General features: G+C 39.6%; 2 protein-coding genes across 2 annotated transcripts; both read right to left on the minus strand.

The window, feature by feature from the left end:
* Positions 1-330: 330 nt before the first annotated feature.
* LOC143854781 (cysteine-rich receptor-like protein kinase 10) lies at positions 331-16,888 on the minus strand. Its single transcript, XM_077364892.1, has 7 exons — positions 15,487-16,888; positions 13,839-13,967; positions 13,557-13,762; positions 13,262-13,472; positions 1,233-1,473; positions 731-881; positions 331-639 (listed from the first exon to the last, which is right to left on the minus strand). Exons 1-7 carry the CDS (start codon positions 16,886-16,888, stop codon positions 331-333), a joined length of 2,649 nt encoding a protein of 882 aa, XP_077221007.1.
* Positions 1,745-5,416, minus strand: LOC143854743 (cysteine-rich receptor-like protein kinase 25). Its single transcript, XM_077364851.1, has 4 exons — positions 3,865-5,416; positions 2,322-2,447; positions 2,040-2,245; positions 1,745-1,960 (listed from the first exon to the last, which is right to left on the minus strand). The coding sequence occupies exons 1-4, from the start codon at positions 5,288-5,290 to the stop codon at positions 1,745-1,747; spliced, it is 1,974 nt and encodes a 657-aa protein (XP_077220966.1). The 5' UTR covers positions 5,291-5,416.
* Positions 16,889-18,767: the final 1,879 nt, after the last annotated feature.

Consider the following 18,767-nt stretch of genomic DNA (forward strand, 5'->3'; position numbering starts at 1 on the left):
TCGTCTAATGTTATTTCTAGGATTCAAGATAAGAGTGTAGGTCCTTGGAGACTAGCTAGGTTTTTGGATGAAATTTCTACATTGCATGAAGATGGATTTATTTCTTTTGTCCATATTCCTAGAACTGCCAACGATCTTTCAGATTGATTGGCCAAATCAGGAGCCTTACGGATCTTTCAGAAAGATCGGCCAAATCAGGAGCCTTACGGGATTCCTTCTATGTTGGGAAATCTTTGCCCACTGACGTGCACGTGTAATCTCTCGTGTATAATAATATAGTTATCTTTTACTAAAAAGAAAAAGCATGGTAGGGCCCATCTACCCAAATACTTATCGAGGTCGGAAATCAGAGATAGTTAGCTCGTTGAAAGAATAAGTGCTACCACCTGTCAAAGATTGATCCGATAGGAGGACTCTCCCTGGAGTGAAATTTGGAGGTTTTGCAGGTTGTGGAAGTGAAATGGATTCACTTCCTAACATGAGAACAACAAATGACATGGTGGGTCTATCTGCAGCATTTTCCTGGACACATAAGAAGCTAATATGGATGCATCTTATCACTTCACTTGTTGAACATGATTCCATCAGCAATGGATCAATCAACTCCAAGCTTTTGCCTTCACTCCAAAGCCTCCATGCCTAATTATGTAAAATTGGAACGAAATGTTTTAGACCCATATTCTTTAAATAAAAAAATAGTGCATAAAACATAATTTAAGAGAGAACATACGTATACAAGAAGGCTTTGACGATATTGTGTGAGAAACAAACGACTATTCCTTTTCCCGCTTACTATCTCTAGCAAGAGAACTCCGAAGCTGAAAACATCGGACTTCACAGAAAATAAGCCCTCCATAGCATATTCTGGAGCCATATATCCACTGTTTGAATTCAAAAAAAGAAGAAGGAAGATTAGAAGCGCCAGAAATAGAAACTAAGGGCCTCTTTGGAAAGCAGTTAACTAGATCATTCCTGAAACCATTACAATCATTATTTGCAAATAATCATATTTATGCCAAAACCATTTGCATATAAGAGACATTCAAATAATTTTTGGCAAGACAAATTTTCATTTAAGTAGATGCTCTTTTGTTCAAAAGGAAAAAAAAAGAAACCTTCACGAGAAAAGATTGATGTCCAATTGCAGTTTTCTCTATAGCCTAATATGTATTTATCATTGTTGAATATAATCTTATTGCTTTTATTTCTACGCATAATAATAACGCACTTACATTGTTCCAACAACTCTTATGGTATTATCTGGACTAAATTGATTTCCTCTGAAAACCCTGGCCATTCCAAAATCAGATATTTTTGGATTCATCTCATGGTCCAACAAGATATTGCTAGCTTTCAAATCTCTGTGAATGATTCTGATTCGAGAATCCTCATGAAGATAGAGAAGGCCCCGTGAAATTCCGACTATAATGTGAAGACGTTTTGTCCAGTCTAGTTGTGCACGCTTGCTTTGATCTAGGATGATAAAAAAACAAACTTTGTTAGGTTATGCTTATAGGGTCTCATATGTTGTAACTGCATCTAATTACCAATAATTTATTGAAAAAAGTTAGAATTCAAACTTTTGTGATATTTTTTCTCTCTCTCTCAAACGGTCCATCTTGATCAAAAATAAAATAAATAAATAACATGTATTGTCATGTGAAGGAATTCTGTCTTAGAGACATTGGATTGTTATAAACTTGAAATATTTTAATAGGCAGTATTGTCCATGTAAATACTTTCACTAACCATAGAGGAAGCCATCAAGGCTGGTGTTGGGCATGTATTCATAGACGAGAATCATTTCTTCTGTTTCCATGCAGCAACCCAAGAGCCTCACTAGATTCCTGTGTTGGAGTTTTGCAATTAATTTAACCTCATTGTTGAACTCCCCCATACCTTGCTCCGAACCTCTCGACAGTCTTTTCACTGCTACTTCATTCCCATCCGGTAGAATACCCTGACAGATTTTTCATACAAAATTAGGCCTACTTTTGCAAGGGTATATTTAACCGACCCACGCTAGAAAATCTGATTACCTTATAAACAGGGCCAAATCCACCTTGTCCCAGCTTATAGTCATCTGAGAAGTTATTGGTAGCTTGTTGTATAATACTGAAATCGATCAATGGCAGTTCTTGAGATTCGTCATCATTTTCTCCAAATCCATTTACCTCTAAGAAGTTTGTGCTAGTCGAAGGGCCAAAATTTTGGAATTTAACTCCATGGTTACTTTCTGATGTACCTGGATGAGCAACGAAGGAATTTACTCAACGTCTTAGCAGCATCACTAATGGCTGAAAAGGAAGACAGGGGTTTACCTTCTCTTTCTCTGTGTGGTCTCCTCTGGCATAGATAGTAGACGCAATAAGTTAACAACATAGCCCCAACAAATGCTGCCGCTACACTGGAGTAGATTACAGCTCTCGATGGTTTCGTATCTTTACCTGCATTTAGAAGTAAATATTTTTAATTTTGAGTTAAAATGCAGAGTCTCGGTCCATTAATATGTAAAATTAATTTAACTAGTTAGACTATGTACATAAGCCATATTTGTGTACGTGTGGTTGGAAATTGAAGTATTATTAAGCTACGTAGGTGTTGTGTAGATGTCTTGTATTCTAGCAGTGATTCATGGTGCTGACAGGCAAATGTGGACTACGTAGATGATGGTCAACCCTAAGAGATTGGCTCGCTGAAGATGCAGAGGACAGCGCCCTGCTGGAGTTTCCAGTGTAGTGCCTGGAAGAAAATTTTAACATTAGGATTGTACTAGGGGTATTTTAGTTATTCTTGATGTAGTAGCATCAGTATGTATAAGTTGCATATTAAAATTACAGGTAATAGAGTTTTGACTTAGCTGAGAGAAAAGGTAGGAGAGTTTGCACTCCTAATATCAAAATAGTGAAAGTCTATTCTCCCGTAGACACACTATTGAATCACACAACTCTTATGTTTTTTTGCTTTGTATTTCTTGCATGCCATGTTATTAGAGATCTCTCATTCTACCACAAGATGATCTCAAGTAAGGAGTTCATTGTTTTCTAAAACTTTTCATAGAAACAAAAGGTTGTAGGAATGTTTTCATAGGGTTAGTAGTGTTTTCTAAGGTGACTTTGTATTGTATTCACAACCCTATGATAACAAGAGACGTGCTAATATTAGTTTCTACAGGTTTTAGTGATCAAATCAATAGGATCCTATCACCAATGTATTATCATGTGGTCCCTTAGTCATACACGCCAACTTAGGATTGTACATGGCCAAATATTAATATAATTAGACGACCCCGGTCTACGTATCAAGCAGAGGGCCATATATTACTTGAGATTTTATATGATGTGTGGCCGTATAAATCTGTATTTTTGCAAAAAGTACGGTATGGGCCACATCATAGGATGATCCAAAACGTCCATTTGTTTGGCCACAACATAAATAGGTTGTGCCTCAAAAATCATTTGCATAGGATAATCATAACCTTCATATCTATAGAAGTTTCTATAATGTGCAGCCCCTCTATAGATTGGAGTGTTAGGATCATCCTATTCCTATGGAGATGATTTTGGGGGCACAACCTATTTATGTTGTGACCCAACAAAGGACGGTTTGCATCATCCTATGGTTTGGGTGTATCGTACTTTTTGATTGTCCACACATCATATAAAACCTCAATGTTACTATAAGGTGCGGTCTGTGTGTTTTGTGTCCCACTACTGAATGGGATGCATCGCAAATCATAGCGTGACATGTATTTGGGCTCAAATTTTATTGGTTCATAAAAGGTGCACTAATCTACAAGCTTTTTCTTGAACTGTAAAGAAAGTGTACCAAGTTGAAAGATGAACAAAGGAAGAAAGGACTCACCTTGTGTAGATGTTGGATGGGGAGGGAAAATCTGCGGTGCAGAGGTGTTGTAGAACGGGAAGTTATCATACCTGATGGTGCAACTTGCTGTATAATAACGATATGAGGTTCTCATGGCGCAGCAGTTCGAGAGATTGGTTGTTAGAATTCTCAAGCACTTTCGGCAGTCATCAGCACTGAGGTCCCTTGTGCACTGCACCAGACCATATCTCATCTCAGACTTGCTAATCCTAACTCTGTCTGCTGCAAAAATCGTTGTCCGATTTGGGGCCTTTTCTTGCAATTCTGTAAACAAAGTTAGTGGGTTGAAGTCTGCATTATCGGGTCGAGAGATATTGTCGAAGCTGGTCCTGACTAATCCTTTTATAGTGTTATCCAAGACACCCGTGAAGCTTTGATTGGAGTAGTGCAACAAGCACCCATCAAACCATATAATACCATTTGCCCTATTGGGGCAATTATATTTAATTTCATCTCTTGCAATTTGGAGGCAAATCAGGCAATTATCAGAGCTAACATCACCTCTGCAGAGAACAAGGCCGTAAACAAGGTCTGGGTTTTCCCCCACAGAAAGAACGTTAAAACCCCAGGGAGGAGCCTTTGTGGTTATAATTGAAAGTAGTTGATTCAGGTTCGTAATAAATAATTGGGAGTCTTGAATTTCATGTGGACACTTGTACTCCAAATAATGGGGATACGGTTTTGAGCCATTAAAGAAAGAGTATGCCTCGTACCTGATATTGCAACTTGCAGACAAATATCTCCAACCTTTGCTCCATAAGCAACACGACTCTATCTGATTGATCACTTCATTCAAGCATTTCCCGCAGTCATCACTGCTAAGATCTTTGGTGCACTGTGCAAGGCCATATATACTCTGGCCAAAACTCTGAACCCTTGATGCACTCGTCCCAAACATCGACGGCCGAGTTTGAACTTCTTTCGTCAGATTAGAGATAAAAGCTAGTGATGTACTTGGGGAACTTGTATTTTCACTGTTGTAAAGGTAGAACCCAGTACTTGTGTCGATGAGTCCGAAAAAGTTCCTATCAGAGTAGCGTAACTGGCAAGGTTCATACCATAAAATAGCTTGTTTTGAGTTTTGGCAATATAGAATGATGTCCTTGCTTGCAGTTTGGATGCATGTCTGGCATTTATCTGTGGTGATGTCTCCTTTGCAGAGGAAGAGGCCGTAGACGAGGTTGGGGTTTCCTCCCTTGGTGTCGTTGCCGTAGAATCCCAAAGCAGCTTTGGATGTTAGAGAAGAAAGGAGGTTATTGAGGTTTGTTTCAAACATGCTTTGATTAGTGTAACCATCGCCTGTACAATTGAATTTGAAAGGATCGGCGCTAACGGCGGTAAGGAAGAGAAGCATGTATGATATGGAGAGGAGGCAATTGAAAGCTTTTGAATGGAAGCTATCCATATTGATTCTCTGTTGGGTTCCACTAGAATGATAAGAGAATACAAAGAGAAGCTGCTTTTGATGTTCAATTAGAAAGAGATGGGAAAGTGGTGGAGAAAATGCCTCCTGTTTCAGTTGTGGGGATCTGTTGTTTGTTGTTTGTTTTTCTGATGTTCTTTGTTTTGTCTTGATCGTATATATCTTCCAGGTCTTCCCCGATCTTTCTTTCGTCATTAATTTAATCCATTGACATATCTTCCAGGTCTTCCCCGATCTTTCTTTCATCATTAATTTAATCCATTGGACAAATATAACCTGAATAAAAAATATATGCCACTTACTGGATTTTCCATGCAAGAGGCCGGTAAAAGTTTAACCAAAATATAAAAAAACACCTCTCACTGTTCCCAAACCAGCTTGCCAATTTCAGCCACGGTAAGCGTTGCAATATTGTGGATGACTGGACCATTCATGCAATCCAGCATGGAATGTTTTTAGCCTCTGGTCCCACACCAAATGGAAATCCTATTGCTTTGATCAAAACCCTAATGCTCCATTTGGTTACCCGGGGTGGCTTGGAGAGTAGTGGAATATGAAGTCAAAAGAAGTTAAAAGGGAGGAGACAACCATTTTGATTTATCTAGAATTACCTTGGAGAATAGTGTAAGTAGTGTTTGGTTTCACGGAATATATGTACTGGGAAGGATGGAGGGAGGTATGTTTTAGTAGGGAGAGAAGAGCTCAAATAGTGCAAAGATGAGAGCCCCCTCCTCATGATATGATTAAAGTGAATTTTGATGGTGCTAGTTTTGGCAATCCGGGACCGGCCGGGGTGGGAGGTGTTTGCCGTGACGATTGTGGTGATGCTCTTTGGACATTCTCCGGTTCAATTGGTATTTGTGATGCATCGGAAGTCGAAGTTAGGGCTGCTTACCATGGAATTAAGAGACTTAGCATAGGCATGATGGATACATGATGGATAAAGCTATTGTGGAAGGTATATAGAGAAAGACAACTTTTACAACACCGGAAAATCCTCTTCTCAAATAGTGAAACCGAAGTTTACACTAGCCCAAGATCCACAACCAAAAGAGAAGAAGAACAATCACCACAAGATGTAATCCAATATATATGAGAGAAGAACAAAACTACAAGTAGAAAGCTTCAACACATAGAGAAAATATGGGCAAGTTGGCTCTCTTCTTCAATCACAAGCTTGCACACAAGAAAGCTTCAATGGAGGTCTTGCTAGTGGAGAATCTCTACCAAAATGAAGTTAAGAAGAATAGGTTTAGTCAAAGGAAAGTAGAGAAGTAACAGCTTTGGTAGGAGATAGTGGGTATGGGAAAGTGGGGACTTTAATGCTAGGAAAGTGGTAGTGGGTTTAGAGTTTCAAGTAGGGTTTGATTTTGAAATAGGAAGTAGTGGGAAAAGATGGAGCAAACTCGTGTGGCTCACACATGTGCAAGCTAGGCCAACAAAAGACCAAAATGCCCATAGACACAAAATACATTTTTGTCCTCACTACACCTCTCAAAATATAATAAACTAAAAGCTACCCAAAAAATACACTTAAAAATTTAATAGAAGGGGATTCTTTGAATGTGATTCGGTGGCTTAAGGGAGGGGTGGCTCCTCCTTGGAGATTCCTGGCACTATTTGATAAAATAGAGGATTTAATCATGGGATCATCTATTGTGTTTTACCACATCAGAAGGTCGGCTAATGAGAAGGCGGATTTGCTGGCTCGGCAAGGGGTATCTAGTGAATTGCTAGAATGGTTTGACTATCTGCCGGCATGAGGAGTATAGTGCATATTTGTAACTTTTTCTCACTCTTTTGATTTTCATATCTTGTATTCTTGGGGTGTTCCATCTCGGACTCCCGTTTTTCTCTAATACAATCTTGCCATTTAAAAAAAAAAAAAAAAAAACTAGAGGTGTCATTACCAACATAAGGAGAGAAGAGAGAAAGAGAGAGCACCATTCCCAATAAAATTCAACCAAAAGTCATAAAGAGGGGAGAAGGAGTTAATGTCACTACCCAAGCAATTATTACACGGGAGATATCTAAGGGAGTAAAAGGGAAGTCCAATGCTATTTTGGCAACCAACCAAGGAATTTGTCCTACGTGCTAGCTATTCTCCAACAAACTTCTTAAAAAATAAAACCCCAATGGCAACCAAACGGAGCATAAAATATCAATGGTCCGATTTTATGTTTGGGAATTGCACTTTCGGATCAAATTAAAGGTTAAGATTGTGAATTCAGTTCGATAGAAAAAGGTGCTTATTGTGAAACAACCAGTTACTCCAAAGGCTTCAGCGGTTGGAGAAGGGGTTATTTAATCTTTATTACTTTAACACTCCCCCTCACGTGTGGCCCCTCTTTTTAGGTTGGCCTACACGTGGCACCTGTGGACCCTCTTTTGAGTTGGCCATTAGGTGTGGATTTTTAATATCAAGGAGGTTTGAACTCAGGACCTTTGCTCTGATATCATATGAAACAACCAGTTACTCCAAAAGCTTAAGCTGTTGGAGAAGGGGCTATTTAATCTTTTATACTAGGGTTATTTACTGTTACACGCTGAAGTCTTGAAAAAATTATGTGAAAATTCCATTTCTTGAAAAAATAGCATTTGTAAGAGTTTTTTCAAGAAGCAGCATTTTTTTTTTCAAGACTTCAACGTATATATAACAGTAAATAACCCTACACTTAACACTTAACTGACACACATGTCATCCATACAGGGCCCTGATTGGACTCAGGAGAGTGAAAAACAAACAGACCACAAGATGAACACCGAGACACACATATCCTCTCCCCTTGCTGCCAACACCAATATCGAGAAGGCAACTCTGTAGCTGACTCCCTCGCCAATTTCGGATGCTCCTCCAAGAACATCTTCTACTCCTCCTGGGCAAATTTGCCTCGACATTCCAGAGGGGCTGCAAGATGTGATGTTGCCGGCCTCCCCAACAACAGACCTTCCAACAAGGTATGCAGAAGAATCCTCTAGGATTTGTGCTCCCTGTAAGTCTATGCTTTTTCGCCCCTCCCGCCCTAGCCCAATTTTGGTTATTTGGTTGCTAGCATTTTCTTCTTGTAATCTTCCAGGCTAGTTGGCTCTGCCTCCTTTGTATTGACTGTCTCTTTTTATATATTCTTGGCAGTATGCCCCGGGGCTGTTCAATTTCCGGGTTTAAAAAAAAAAAAAAACCGAGATTTACATGGTTCCACAGAGATGCCTACGTCACGGGCGAGAACACTATCTTCTACTACGAGAAAATAATATAAAAGGAATATAAAGGATTAACCCAAATTCACAAACATGGAACCCTTTCCTTGCTACTTAAATCAAGATCATACGCAAGAGAACCCCAAGAAAAAACCCATGAGAGAAAAACCGAGAAAACCCCCAAGAGGAATCTCTCTCTCTCTCTCTAACCTTGAGGCCACTTTCTCTAACCTTGAGGTAGCTGTCACACACTGAGAAAGAAATGTCTCTTCCCAAAACTCTAAAAAATTGCTTTCTCATTTTGCATTCTTACCACAACCCACAATCCCAATTAAATTAGGAATGTCGTGGTAGTGGGAAACAACTTTGCCACCAATTTTGACAACGGTTTAATAAAAAAAAAAGTGCTTTCTCGTTTTGCCTTCATACCGCAATCCACAATCCTAATTAAATTAGAAAATTGGTGAGGGTGGGAAACAACCGTCCATTTCAGCCAATGGGGCCACCCTTACAGCCCATTTTTGCAACGGCGCCCATCACTTTAGAATACCTCTATTAAAAGTTTGCTCTTATTCAACGCACATTTTTTGGGTAGTTATAGGGAGAGCGAAAAGAGAACTCCGTTTCTTTTGACGTCGGCAGAACAAATTTTATGGTCATAGTTTAAAAATGGGCGTCGAAACAGTTTACTTCCATTTTACGTCGGCAGAAAGGGAGCCTAATGGAAATGGTTTCCTACAACCCTGCAGGTGGGCAATATCACAAATAATCAAATCCATTGAAAGATTCAATCCTTTTGCCAATTTATTTATTCATTGTTGACCGTTACTTTTGATTATGGGTGGCAAAATTTGCGGAACCGAACCAAAACCAAACCGAAAATTCGGTTTCAGTTCGGTTTCGATTCGGTAGAACCAAACCAATTCGAATTTCGGTTCAGTTTGGTTCGGTTTGGGGTCAAACCGAAACCGAAACTGAACTTTTCCAATGATTATGAGTAAGGGGTGGCAAATTTTTTTTTTTTTATTTTTTTAATGGGTAAGCTGGAGTTGGGGGTGGCAAAATTGGCCAAACCGAACTGAAACCAAGCGGAAACCGAACCGAAAATTCGGTTTCGGTTTGGTCCAAACCAATTCAAATTTTGGTTCAGTTTCGGATCGGTAGAACCAAACTGATTCAAATTTCGGTTCGGTTCAGTTCGGTTTGGGGGTCAAACCGAACCATTGCCACCCCTACTTGTGATTAGTTAGCAAAACCTGATTCACAAAAAGAAAAACAAATTTCCATTTAACATTCCATCCATTCATTGTTGACCATTACTCATGATAATAGCAAAACGTGCTTCGGGAAATTAAGGTTCCGTTCCTTTCGACGTCAAAATGTTAAAATGGACGTAAAATTTGTTTTATGTTAAAAAATTGAACATAAAACAAATTTTATGTCCATTTTTACATCAAAAGGAATGGAGCCTAAAGAAAAAAAACACAGGCTCACTTTTGAGGAGATTTTGTATTTTTCATTTAATTCATCTTAGGTGGATGTTCTAACTTGTAACAGCTAGCCCCAAAATGCCTTTCTGCTATGGTCCCTAGCAAATTCTTTTACAAAAAAATAAGCTCACATTTTTTTTTCATAAAAAAAAAAGATAATTAGGTTTTCATGGTTTTCTACACAAAGGGACGTCGAAGCACCTTCAGTCTGTGTTTGGATTGCTCCTACTCCGAATCTCCTTTAAATGGAGTGAGAAAATAATTAAAATAAAATTTTAATTCAAAAAGTCTCTAATAAAAATTTCATTAAAATTTAATTCAAAAAGTTTCTAAGGAAAGTTATTAAAAAAATGCAAAGTTTTGCTGAAATTAGGATTCAAGGGCAGACTTTTGAAAATCATGAGAGAGGGGCTGTCAGGTGCGTCAGATATGTTTTAGGATAAGATTACCCTTCTTACTTTTCCCTCCCCTTTTAGGCACGGATCCCAATGCCGTTTCACCTACCATTTTCACTTTTTATCTTCATCTTCCTCAAGCCTTCCAAATGGTAAAACTCCATACCCATTGCCATTAGGGAAAAAAACTCCATTGGTTCTCTTTATTTTGCTTTGGATAATAAGCCTATGCTCTGGTATGTCCATTGTCCTCCATTTTGCTTTGGATAATAATGGAACCACTCTTTCCATATTTGGGCGGTGGTGTACATGTGTTGGATAGTGATAATATATTTTGGTGGAGGCTTTTCTAGGTATTCATCCGAGCAAGAAGTGCTAGATTAAGGGATCTTCTTGTTAGATTTCTTCTTTTTCTTAGGGGTGTTAGCAACTGGTTAGGCAATGGAAGGACGAGGGGTTAATTTGTCCTCCTCATCACCAAGGTTTAAAATTTAGGTTTCGGACCTTGAAATTTTGAGATTTCGGTGGAAATCTGGTAGCAAAAAAAATAAATTTATTCATTATTAAATTTCGGCCGAAATTACGGGGAAATATTAAATTAATATAAAAAAACAGATTTTTGTGTCAAATTTCGAAATAAATGACCATTTCGGTTTTGTGTGGTTTTCGGTGTCGGTCTCGGATTTCGGTCGAAATTTAAAACCATGCTCATCAGGCTGGGGCTAGTGGAGATCCATGGGACTCGAACTCCCCTGACCCAAAAACTGTCCTTATTCAAAGCACATGTCATAGACTCATAGGTAAAGAGGAGTGTGAAAAGAGAGCTCCGTTTCTTTCTACCGAAAATGGAAGCAAAATGAATTTTATACTAATATCTGAAAATATGCAATTTTACATCGTAAGCAACGGAACCTAAATGAAATAAATTGCCGTGAAAAACCCATTTGTTGAATGATCCCAACTGTCCAGTAAATGAAATGAACATGCATGATTTGGAAAAAAATTGAGCAGCAATTCTCATTCAAGCTCTAAATGTGCGACAACCTGGATATCCTAAGATAAACGCTCCAGACTGTAGTAGAATGAGAGCAGGTCAAGCTTCTCATATATAGTATGAACTTCTTATGGCATGATTTCTTTGAAGTCCATACATTCAACTATGTATCCGAAATTTCCAATTTACCAATTAAGATATAATGCAAATGGAATGTTGAGAGAGAGAGAGAGAGAGTGGCAGGGTCAAATCCCGAGTCAAGTGGAGCCATGAGAACTAGGATATTTGATTCATGGAAACATGACTTAGAAATGAAAGACATAGTTTCTTACAGCCCGGTAAGTGGGCCTTATCACAAATAATCAAATCCACCGAAAGATCGAATGCATTTGCCTTGACTATTGCTCGTGATCATAATTACCAAAACGTGAATCCGACAAAAAAAAATGGGACGGTAAAAATAAGAGTTTAATATGATAGAAACATGACTTAGAAATGAAAGACATAGTTTCTTAGGGCACGGTAGGTGGGCCATATCACAAATAATCAAATCCACCGAAAGATTGAATGCATTTGCGCCTCCATTTGTTCATTGTTCACTATTGCTCGTGATCATAATTAGCAAAACGTGAATCAGACCCAAAAAAAATGGGAAATGATAAATTCGCCCCTTTTCCTTACTTTGGACAGCCAGCTGGAGTGTACGAGGCAATCAGGTCTGTTGATTCCTTCCCTAGATACACCTTAGCGGGCTGCCGCAAGTTAAAAAAAATGGGGGCGGATATATCGATCTCTTCCCTTAAAAGTGTGTCATTTACAGAAGGAATTTGCTAGCAGAAAGGCATTTGGTGGCAGGCTGTTGCATATGAGAGAGCCCACACAGGCTCACTTTTCAGCAAATTTTTTGTACTCACTTAATTCATTTGAAGTGGCTGCTCTCACATGTAACAGCTAGCTGCAAAATGCCTGGGGTGGGATCAAAATCCCACCTCTTGGGGTGGCAAAGACTCCGGCATTTTCCTCCTCTAACTATGCCCCGGTGTCAATTTCTGCCCTCGACTCGGTGTTTTTTTTGCCCCAAATGTGGTAATATGTGAAGTTGGAATCTGATTCCGATTCCAACACATGATCCGACAATCCAGAGTACGGTCGAGTTGGGAAAAGTAGGGTCGTATCCGGAAAAAGCACGACCGGACGATTTTCTGACATGACCAGATATTTTCCGACATGACCCACTTTTGTTGTATTAGTATAGGACTATAGGAGGATGTGAGATAACTTTTATCATAGTCACATTTATGAGGTAAATCCACTGTTGCTTTTGGAATGTAAGAATGTTGACTTTTCTTGTGCTTAATCAACTAATTTGGGTGCTATGAAATGTAACCTTGCTTATGGAAAGGGAGATCACCAGGGTGTTTAGGGGTCTGGTAAAAACTCTGCATTACTTCTTCATTAAGGTGATAGCGCTTACCATTATATTGCGTGGGTTAGGGTTTTACCCTCAGTGGATGGTTTATGGCGGGGGTGGACTGAGTGTGCTTCAGTGGAAAGCAGAGGCAGACCGTTGCTCGGTCACGAGCAAGTTTTTAAATTTCGACCGAAATCTAAAGTTTTTAGGGCAGGACTATTGATCCCTACGAATGCGCACAATCGCCCATAAACCACGTGCATTGGGAAAGCTTGGGGATATTTGAAATCATGTTACTGGGGAGCATGTCCATGACTTTAAGCCAAAGAGCCACACCCGTACAGGTTTGAAGGAAAGAGCCACACCCGTACGGGTTTAAAGGAATCTTGTCCAAGAGGCATTGGATGATTATAAATTTTTAATATTTTAAGAGGGAGTATTCTCCATGTAAGTACTTTTACTAACCATAGAGGAAGCTATCAAGGCTGATATTGGGCATGTATTCATAAACAAGAATCATTTCTTCTGTTTCCATGCAGCAACCCAAGAGCCTCACGAGATTCCTGTGTTGGAGTTTTGCAATTAATTTAACCTCATTCTTGAATTCCCCCATGCCTTGCTCCGAACCTCTCGAAAGTCTTTTCACTGCTACTTCTTTCCCATCTGGTAGAATACCCTGAAAGTTTTTTCATACAAAATTAGGCCTATTTTTGCAAGGGTTTATTAAATTAAACCAGAATACACTAGAAAATCTCATTACCTTATAAACAGGGCCAAATCCACCTTGTCCCAGCTTATAGTCATCTGAGAAATTATTGGTAGCTTGTTGTATAGTACTAAAATCGATCAATGGCAGTTCTTGAGTTTTGTCATCATTTTCTCCAAATCCATTTACCTCTATAAAGTTAGTGCTAGTCGGAGGGCCAAAATTTTGTAACAGGACTCCCTGGTTACTTTCTGATATACCTGGATGAACAACGAAGGAGTGTACTCAAAGTTTTAGCTGCTTCACTAATGGTTGAAAAGGAAGCTAGGGATTTACCTTCTCTTTCTCCGTGTGCTCTCCTCATGCATAGATAGTAGACACAAGAAGTTAACAAAATAGCCCCAACTAATGCTGCTGCTGCTACACTGGAGTAGATTACAGCTCTCGATGGTTTCGTTTCTTTCCCTGAATTTAGAAGTAAATATTTTTAATTAGTTGAAATGTACATAGAGTTCCAGCCCATTAATATGTTAAATTAATTTATTTTGTTAGCTTGAGCTATGTAACTCTTATTTTTCTTCCTTTGTGTGTCTGTGTTTTATTTCCATCTCATCTTATCTTTGGAGTGATTAGAGATTTCTCAAGTTTACAAACTGAAAAATTCAAAGTATTTTGAGAGTTATGACAGAGAGTAGGATCTAGAATTAAGAGTTCATTGCTGATGCGAGTGCTTAAGAGGGAAGAAGAACAGAAATAAGAACACAAGAGAGAACATAATTTGGCAAATTTCAAGATTGCATGGATGGCCCTTTTCGAGTGCTTAAGAAAATGGGAGCAATGCTCAGCCTAATTGATATTCCATCAATTACATAAGTTAATCTAAATCCAAAATCCCCTTCTACCGCTGATTTCTATCTATTTAAATTAAAGACAACAAGAGAAAATTCGTTCAAGCTCATCCACTAGCGAATTTAGGGACTAATATAATATTAATTGCATTGGAACTCACTAACTTTGACTGGTTTGGGAACCCACGGACACAGTCCACTAAAACTGCCATAACTTTCTAACCACTTGTCCAATTTTCGAGAACAAATACTTGATGGAAAGATCTCAAAAAGACCTACAACTTTAGTTTACCACTTTCCATATCTAGGTCCAAAAATCAAGTTAAAAAACGGACAGCAACATTATTGTGGGAATGCATCTTGGAACTCCACCTAAACCTCCTAGGCATGACATGGCTGCCATGTTGGCACTGCATCAATTGCTTTCTAAAACTTTGACTTCATTGTACCACAAGGTCGTAAGGATGTGTTTGCACATGTGTAAATATTAGTTTCAAAAGCTTTGAGTGATTAAATAAATAGGATCTATCACTGATGTATTACGAATTTACAATGTAGTCTCCTTAGTCATGGACGTCCCCTTAGGATTGTACACATGGGCCAAAGATTACTATAATTAGATGACCCAGGTCATCCCTATCAAGCACATGGCCAAATATTACTATAAGGTGCGGTCTGTATGTAAGATAGGAATGCTACGAGTTGAACTTTTGCTAGGGACCATCGAAGAAGGCATTTTGACGACCGGCTGTTTCATGAGAGATCAGCCATAAGGGATGAATTAAATGAATAAGACAAAATCTGTTTAAAGTGAGCATATGTGGCTGCTCTCATGAAACAGTCAACAGCGAAATGCCTTCTACGATGGTCGCCAGCAAATCCCTTGGAATGATAGTAATCTTTGGGTCCCATCACTTAGGCCATGTTTGGCTGCCATGAATTTTTTTTCCCATGGAATTTTAGTTTATCAATTGGTGAGAGAGGGCTAGGGAGGTGAGAGAAGGAGAGACTAGAAAGGGATGAGTGATAAACTGATATTCCATGGAAAAAAAATTTCATGGTTGGCAAACGTGACCAATTGTGGAATCATCACAAATCATGTGGCGACATGTGTTTGGCTCAAAGCAAGGACTCACCTCGTGTAGATGTTGGCTGGGAAGGAAAAATCTGTAGTCCAGAGGTGTTGAAGAACGGGAAAGCCTCGTACCTGATGGTGCAACTTGATGAAAAATAACGATATGTAGTTCTCGTGCGGCAACAATTCAAGAGATTATTTGTTAGTATTGCCAAGCAATTTTTGCAATCACCAACACTGAGGTCCCTTGTGCATTGGACCAGACCATATCTCATCTCAGACCTGCTGATTCTAACTCTGTCTGATGCCAACATCAATGTCTGATTTGGGGCCTTGTCCGCCAATTCGGTGAACAAACTTAGTGCATCAAAGTCTGCTCTATCAGGTTGAGAGATATTATTAAAGTTGAACATGGAGAATCCATCAGTGGTATCCGAAATACCGATGAAACTTCGGTTGGAGTAGCGCAACAGGCACTCATCAAACCATATAATACCTTGTGTCCTGTTAGGGCAATTTGTTATAATTCCACCTCTTGCAAGCTGGAGGCAAGTCTGGCAAGTATCAAAACTAACATCACCTCTGCATAGAGCAAGGCCATAGACAGGGTCTGTGTTTTGACCCAGAGAGAGATCATAGAAACCCGATGGAGGAGTCTTCACGGTTAGATTGGAAAGGAGTTTATTGCGGTTTGAAATAAATAATTGAGAGGCTGGAGAATCATTTGGATCACACTGGTACTGGATAAGTTCAAGATGGGGTTTTGAACCATTAAAGAAAGAGTAGGTCTCGTACCTGATATTGCAACTTGCAGATAAGTATCTCCAACCTTTCCTCCCTAAGCAACATGAATCAATCTTTTTGATCAATTCATTCAAACATTTTCCACAGTCATCGCTGCTAAGATCTTTGGTGCACTGTGCAAGGCCATATATACTCTCAGCTTGTGATTCGTTCGTCCCAAACATTGATAGCCGAATTTGAACATCTTTAGCTAGCTTGGAGATAAAAGCTAGTGATATATTTGGGGAAGTTATAGTCTTGTTGTTGTAAAGGTAGAACCCAGTACTTGTGTCGATGAGTCCCAAAAAGTTTCGATCAGAGTACCGCAACTGGCAAGATTCATACCATACAATAGCTTGTTTTGAGTTTGAACAAAATGGAATGATGTCCTTGCTTGCAGTTTGGATGCAATTCTGGCATGCATCTTGGCTAATGTCACCTTTGCATAGGAAGAGGCCGTAGACAAGGTTGGAATTTTCTCCGGCAGTGTCGTTGTTGTACAAGCCCAAAGCAGCTTTGGAGGTTAGAGAAGAAAGGAGCCAATTGAGGTTTGTTTCAAAAGTGCTTTGGCTGGCGTAATTATCACCTGTACAATTGAATTTGAAAGGATCGGCACTAATGGTAGTAAGGAAGAGGAGCATGTATGAAATGGAGAGGAGGATATTGAAGGCAGTATGCATATTGCTTCTCTGTTGGGCTCCAATGAAATGATAAGAGAATACAAAGAAAAGCTGTTTGGTGAAGTTAATGTTTCAATTGGAAAGATATGCAGATTTGGAAAAAAAAAAAGGTGGATTAAGTGCCTACAGTTTCAGTTGGGACCAAGTTTAACCTTAATAAAAAATAGAGGCAATCTTTTGTTTATTGTATATCTTTGGGTTTGGACTTTGGAGGTTAGGCGGCATATACCCCACTTGTACTATTTTTTTCATATGAATAACATTTAGGGAGCTGATATTTTCCCCACCTTAAACGGATAAAATACCCCCCCTTAATGGTTTATGTGAGAATGGTTCACTGCTTGAGGATAAATTCACCCCCTTTAATTTCTTTACTAGATAAATTTCGGGTTAAAAATGCTAAAGATAAAGAAAAACAGATGCTTATATTCACTTGATGTATTTTCCATGTGAGAGGCATGTAAAATTTTCACATATATAAAACAAACAATTTTGTTGTCAACTTGGGCAAATATCTATCACTCACCTAATCCCCCTGAAAATGAATAAGCACCACTCACTCCTTCAAACACTAGCTTGTAAACTTGAGCCAAAATCAATCTCAATGTGTTGATGACTGGAGCCATTCAAGTATTGGACTTGCCTGGAACTTAACTAGTAGAAGAGTCGTCCATTTGTGTTTGGTTGTCAACCTCATAGGGTAGCAGTAGGTGCCATTAGTTATTACCAATATAGAGACATTACAGAGAGAGGTAAGAGAGAGAGGGAGCTAAAAAGCATCACTCCAAGAAATTTAACCAAAATTCCACTGTTAGGCCTAAAATCGGTAACAAATACGGCAGTGACGTAAGAGTTGAGCTGGAGGACCCGAGGAGCCGAAGTGAACGAGCTAAGTCCTGCACAAGTGAACACGAGGTCAGAAGACCAACCCGGAGTCGTTACTTCGGACAGGCCCTTCGACACTCAAGTCAGTACGAGCAGGAGTGCAGAGCGAGTTTTTAAGAGTGGTAGTTCAGAAGTTATTACCGTTTTCTTCGAGCCTTAAGAGGCCTTTTATAGAGAGGCCTGAGTAATATTTGGTACTTTAACTGCGAGTTCATCCTTATCGATCATATTTTGAATTGCATGCTTCAAAGCCAAGCAATTCTCAGTTAAATGCCCCGAACCTCTATGATACTCACAATATTGATCTTTCCTCCAGTTTGGGGGTAACGGATTAGGGGCAGGTTTAACATCCGGAAGTCTGATCTTCTTATCTCTTATTAGCTTTTTAAGTATCATAGGCAGGGGATACGGTAATGGATCAAACTGTCTGAACTGCCTTTTCACCATTGGTTTAGTAATTTCCACGACAACCTTGGCCTCTAGTCTAAAAGCTGGCTTGAAATAATTCACTACATCAGAGGGAGCCACCACCTGCGAGGCGATTCGCTCGCTCCGGGTCCTACGAGGTAGTACGGCTCGGGTAGTTCGTGCAGTTGGTACCCGAGCACTCTTCCGCCCTGCCATTTTGTATAGGGGATTCAAACAGTTTTTAGTTCGTGGTCCCACGGATGACGCCAATCTGTTAGGCCTAAAATCGGTAACAGATATGGCAGTGACGTAAGAGCTGAGCTGGAGGACCCGAAGAGCCGAAGTGAAGGAGCCGAGTCCTGCACAAGAGCACACGAGGTCAGAAGACCAACCCGGAGTCGTTACTCCGGACAGGCCCTTCGACACTCAAGTCAGTACGAGCAGGAGTGCAGAGCGAGTTTTTAAGAGTGGTAGTTCAGAAGTTATTACCGTTTACTTCGAGCCTTGAGAGGCATTTTATAGAGAGAGGCCTGGGGTGGTTGGATTACCTATCCCAGGACAGGTGTCGGCCCTCCTGTGGGTTTAG

This window comes from Tasmannia lanceolata, unplaced genomic scaffold (genome assembly GCF_043159265.1).
Source record: "Tasmannia lanceolata isolate RefF3 unplaced genomic scaffold, GAP_Taslan_0.1 ptg000020l, whole genome shotgun sequence".
In the NCBI taxonomy this organism is placed as follows: domain Eukaryota; kingdom Viridiplantae; phylum Streptophyta; class Magnoliopsida; order Canellales; family Winteraceae; genus Tasmannia; species Tasmannia lanceolata.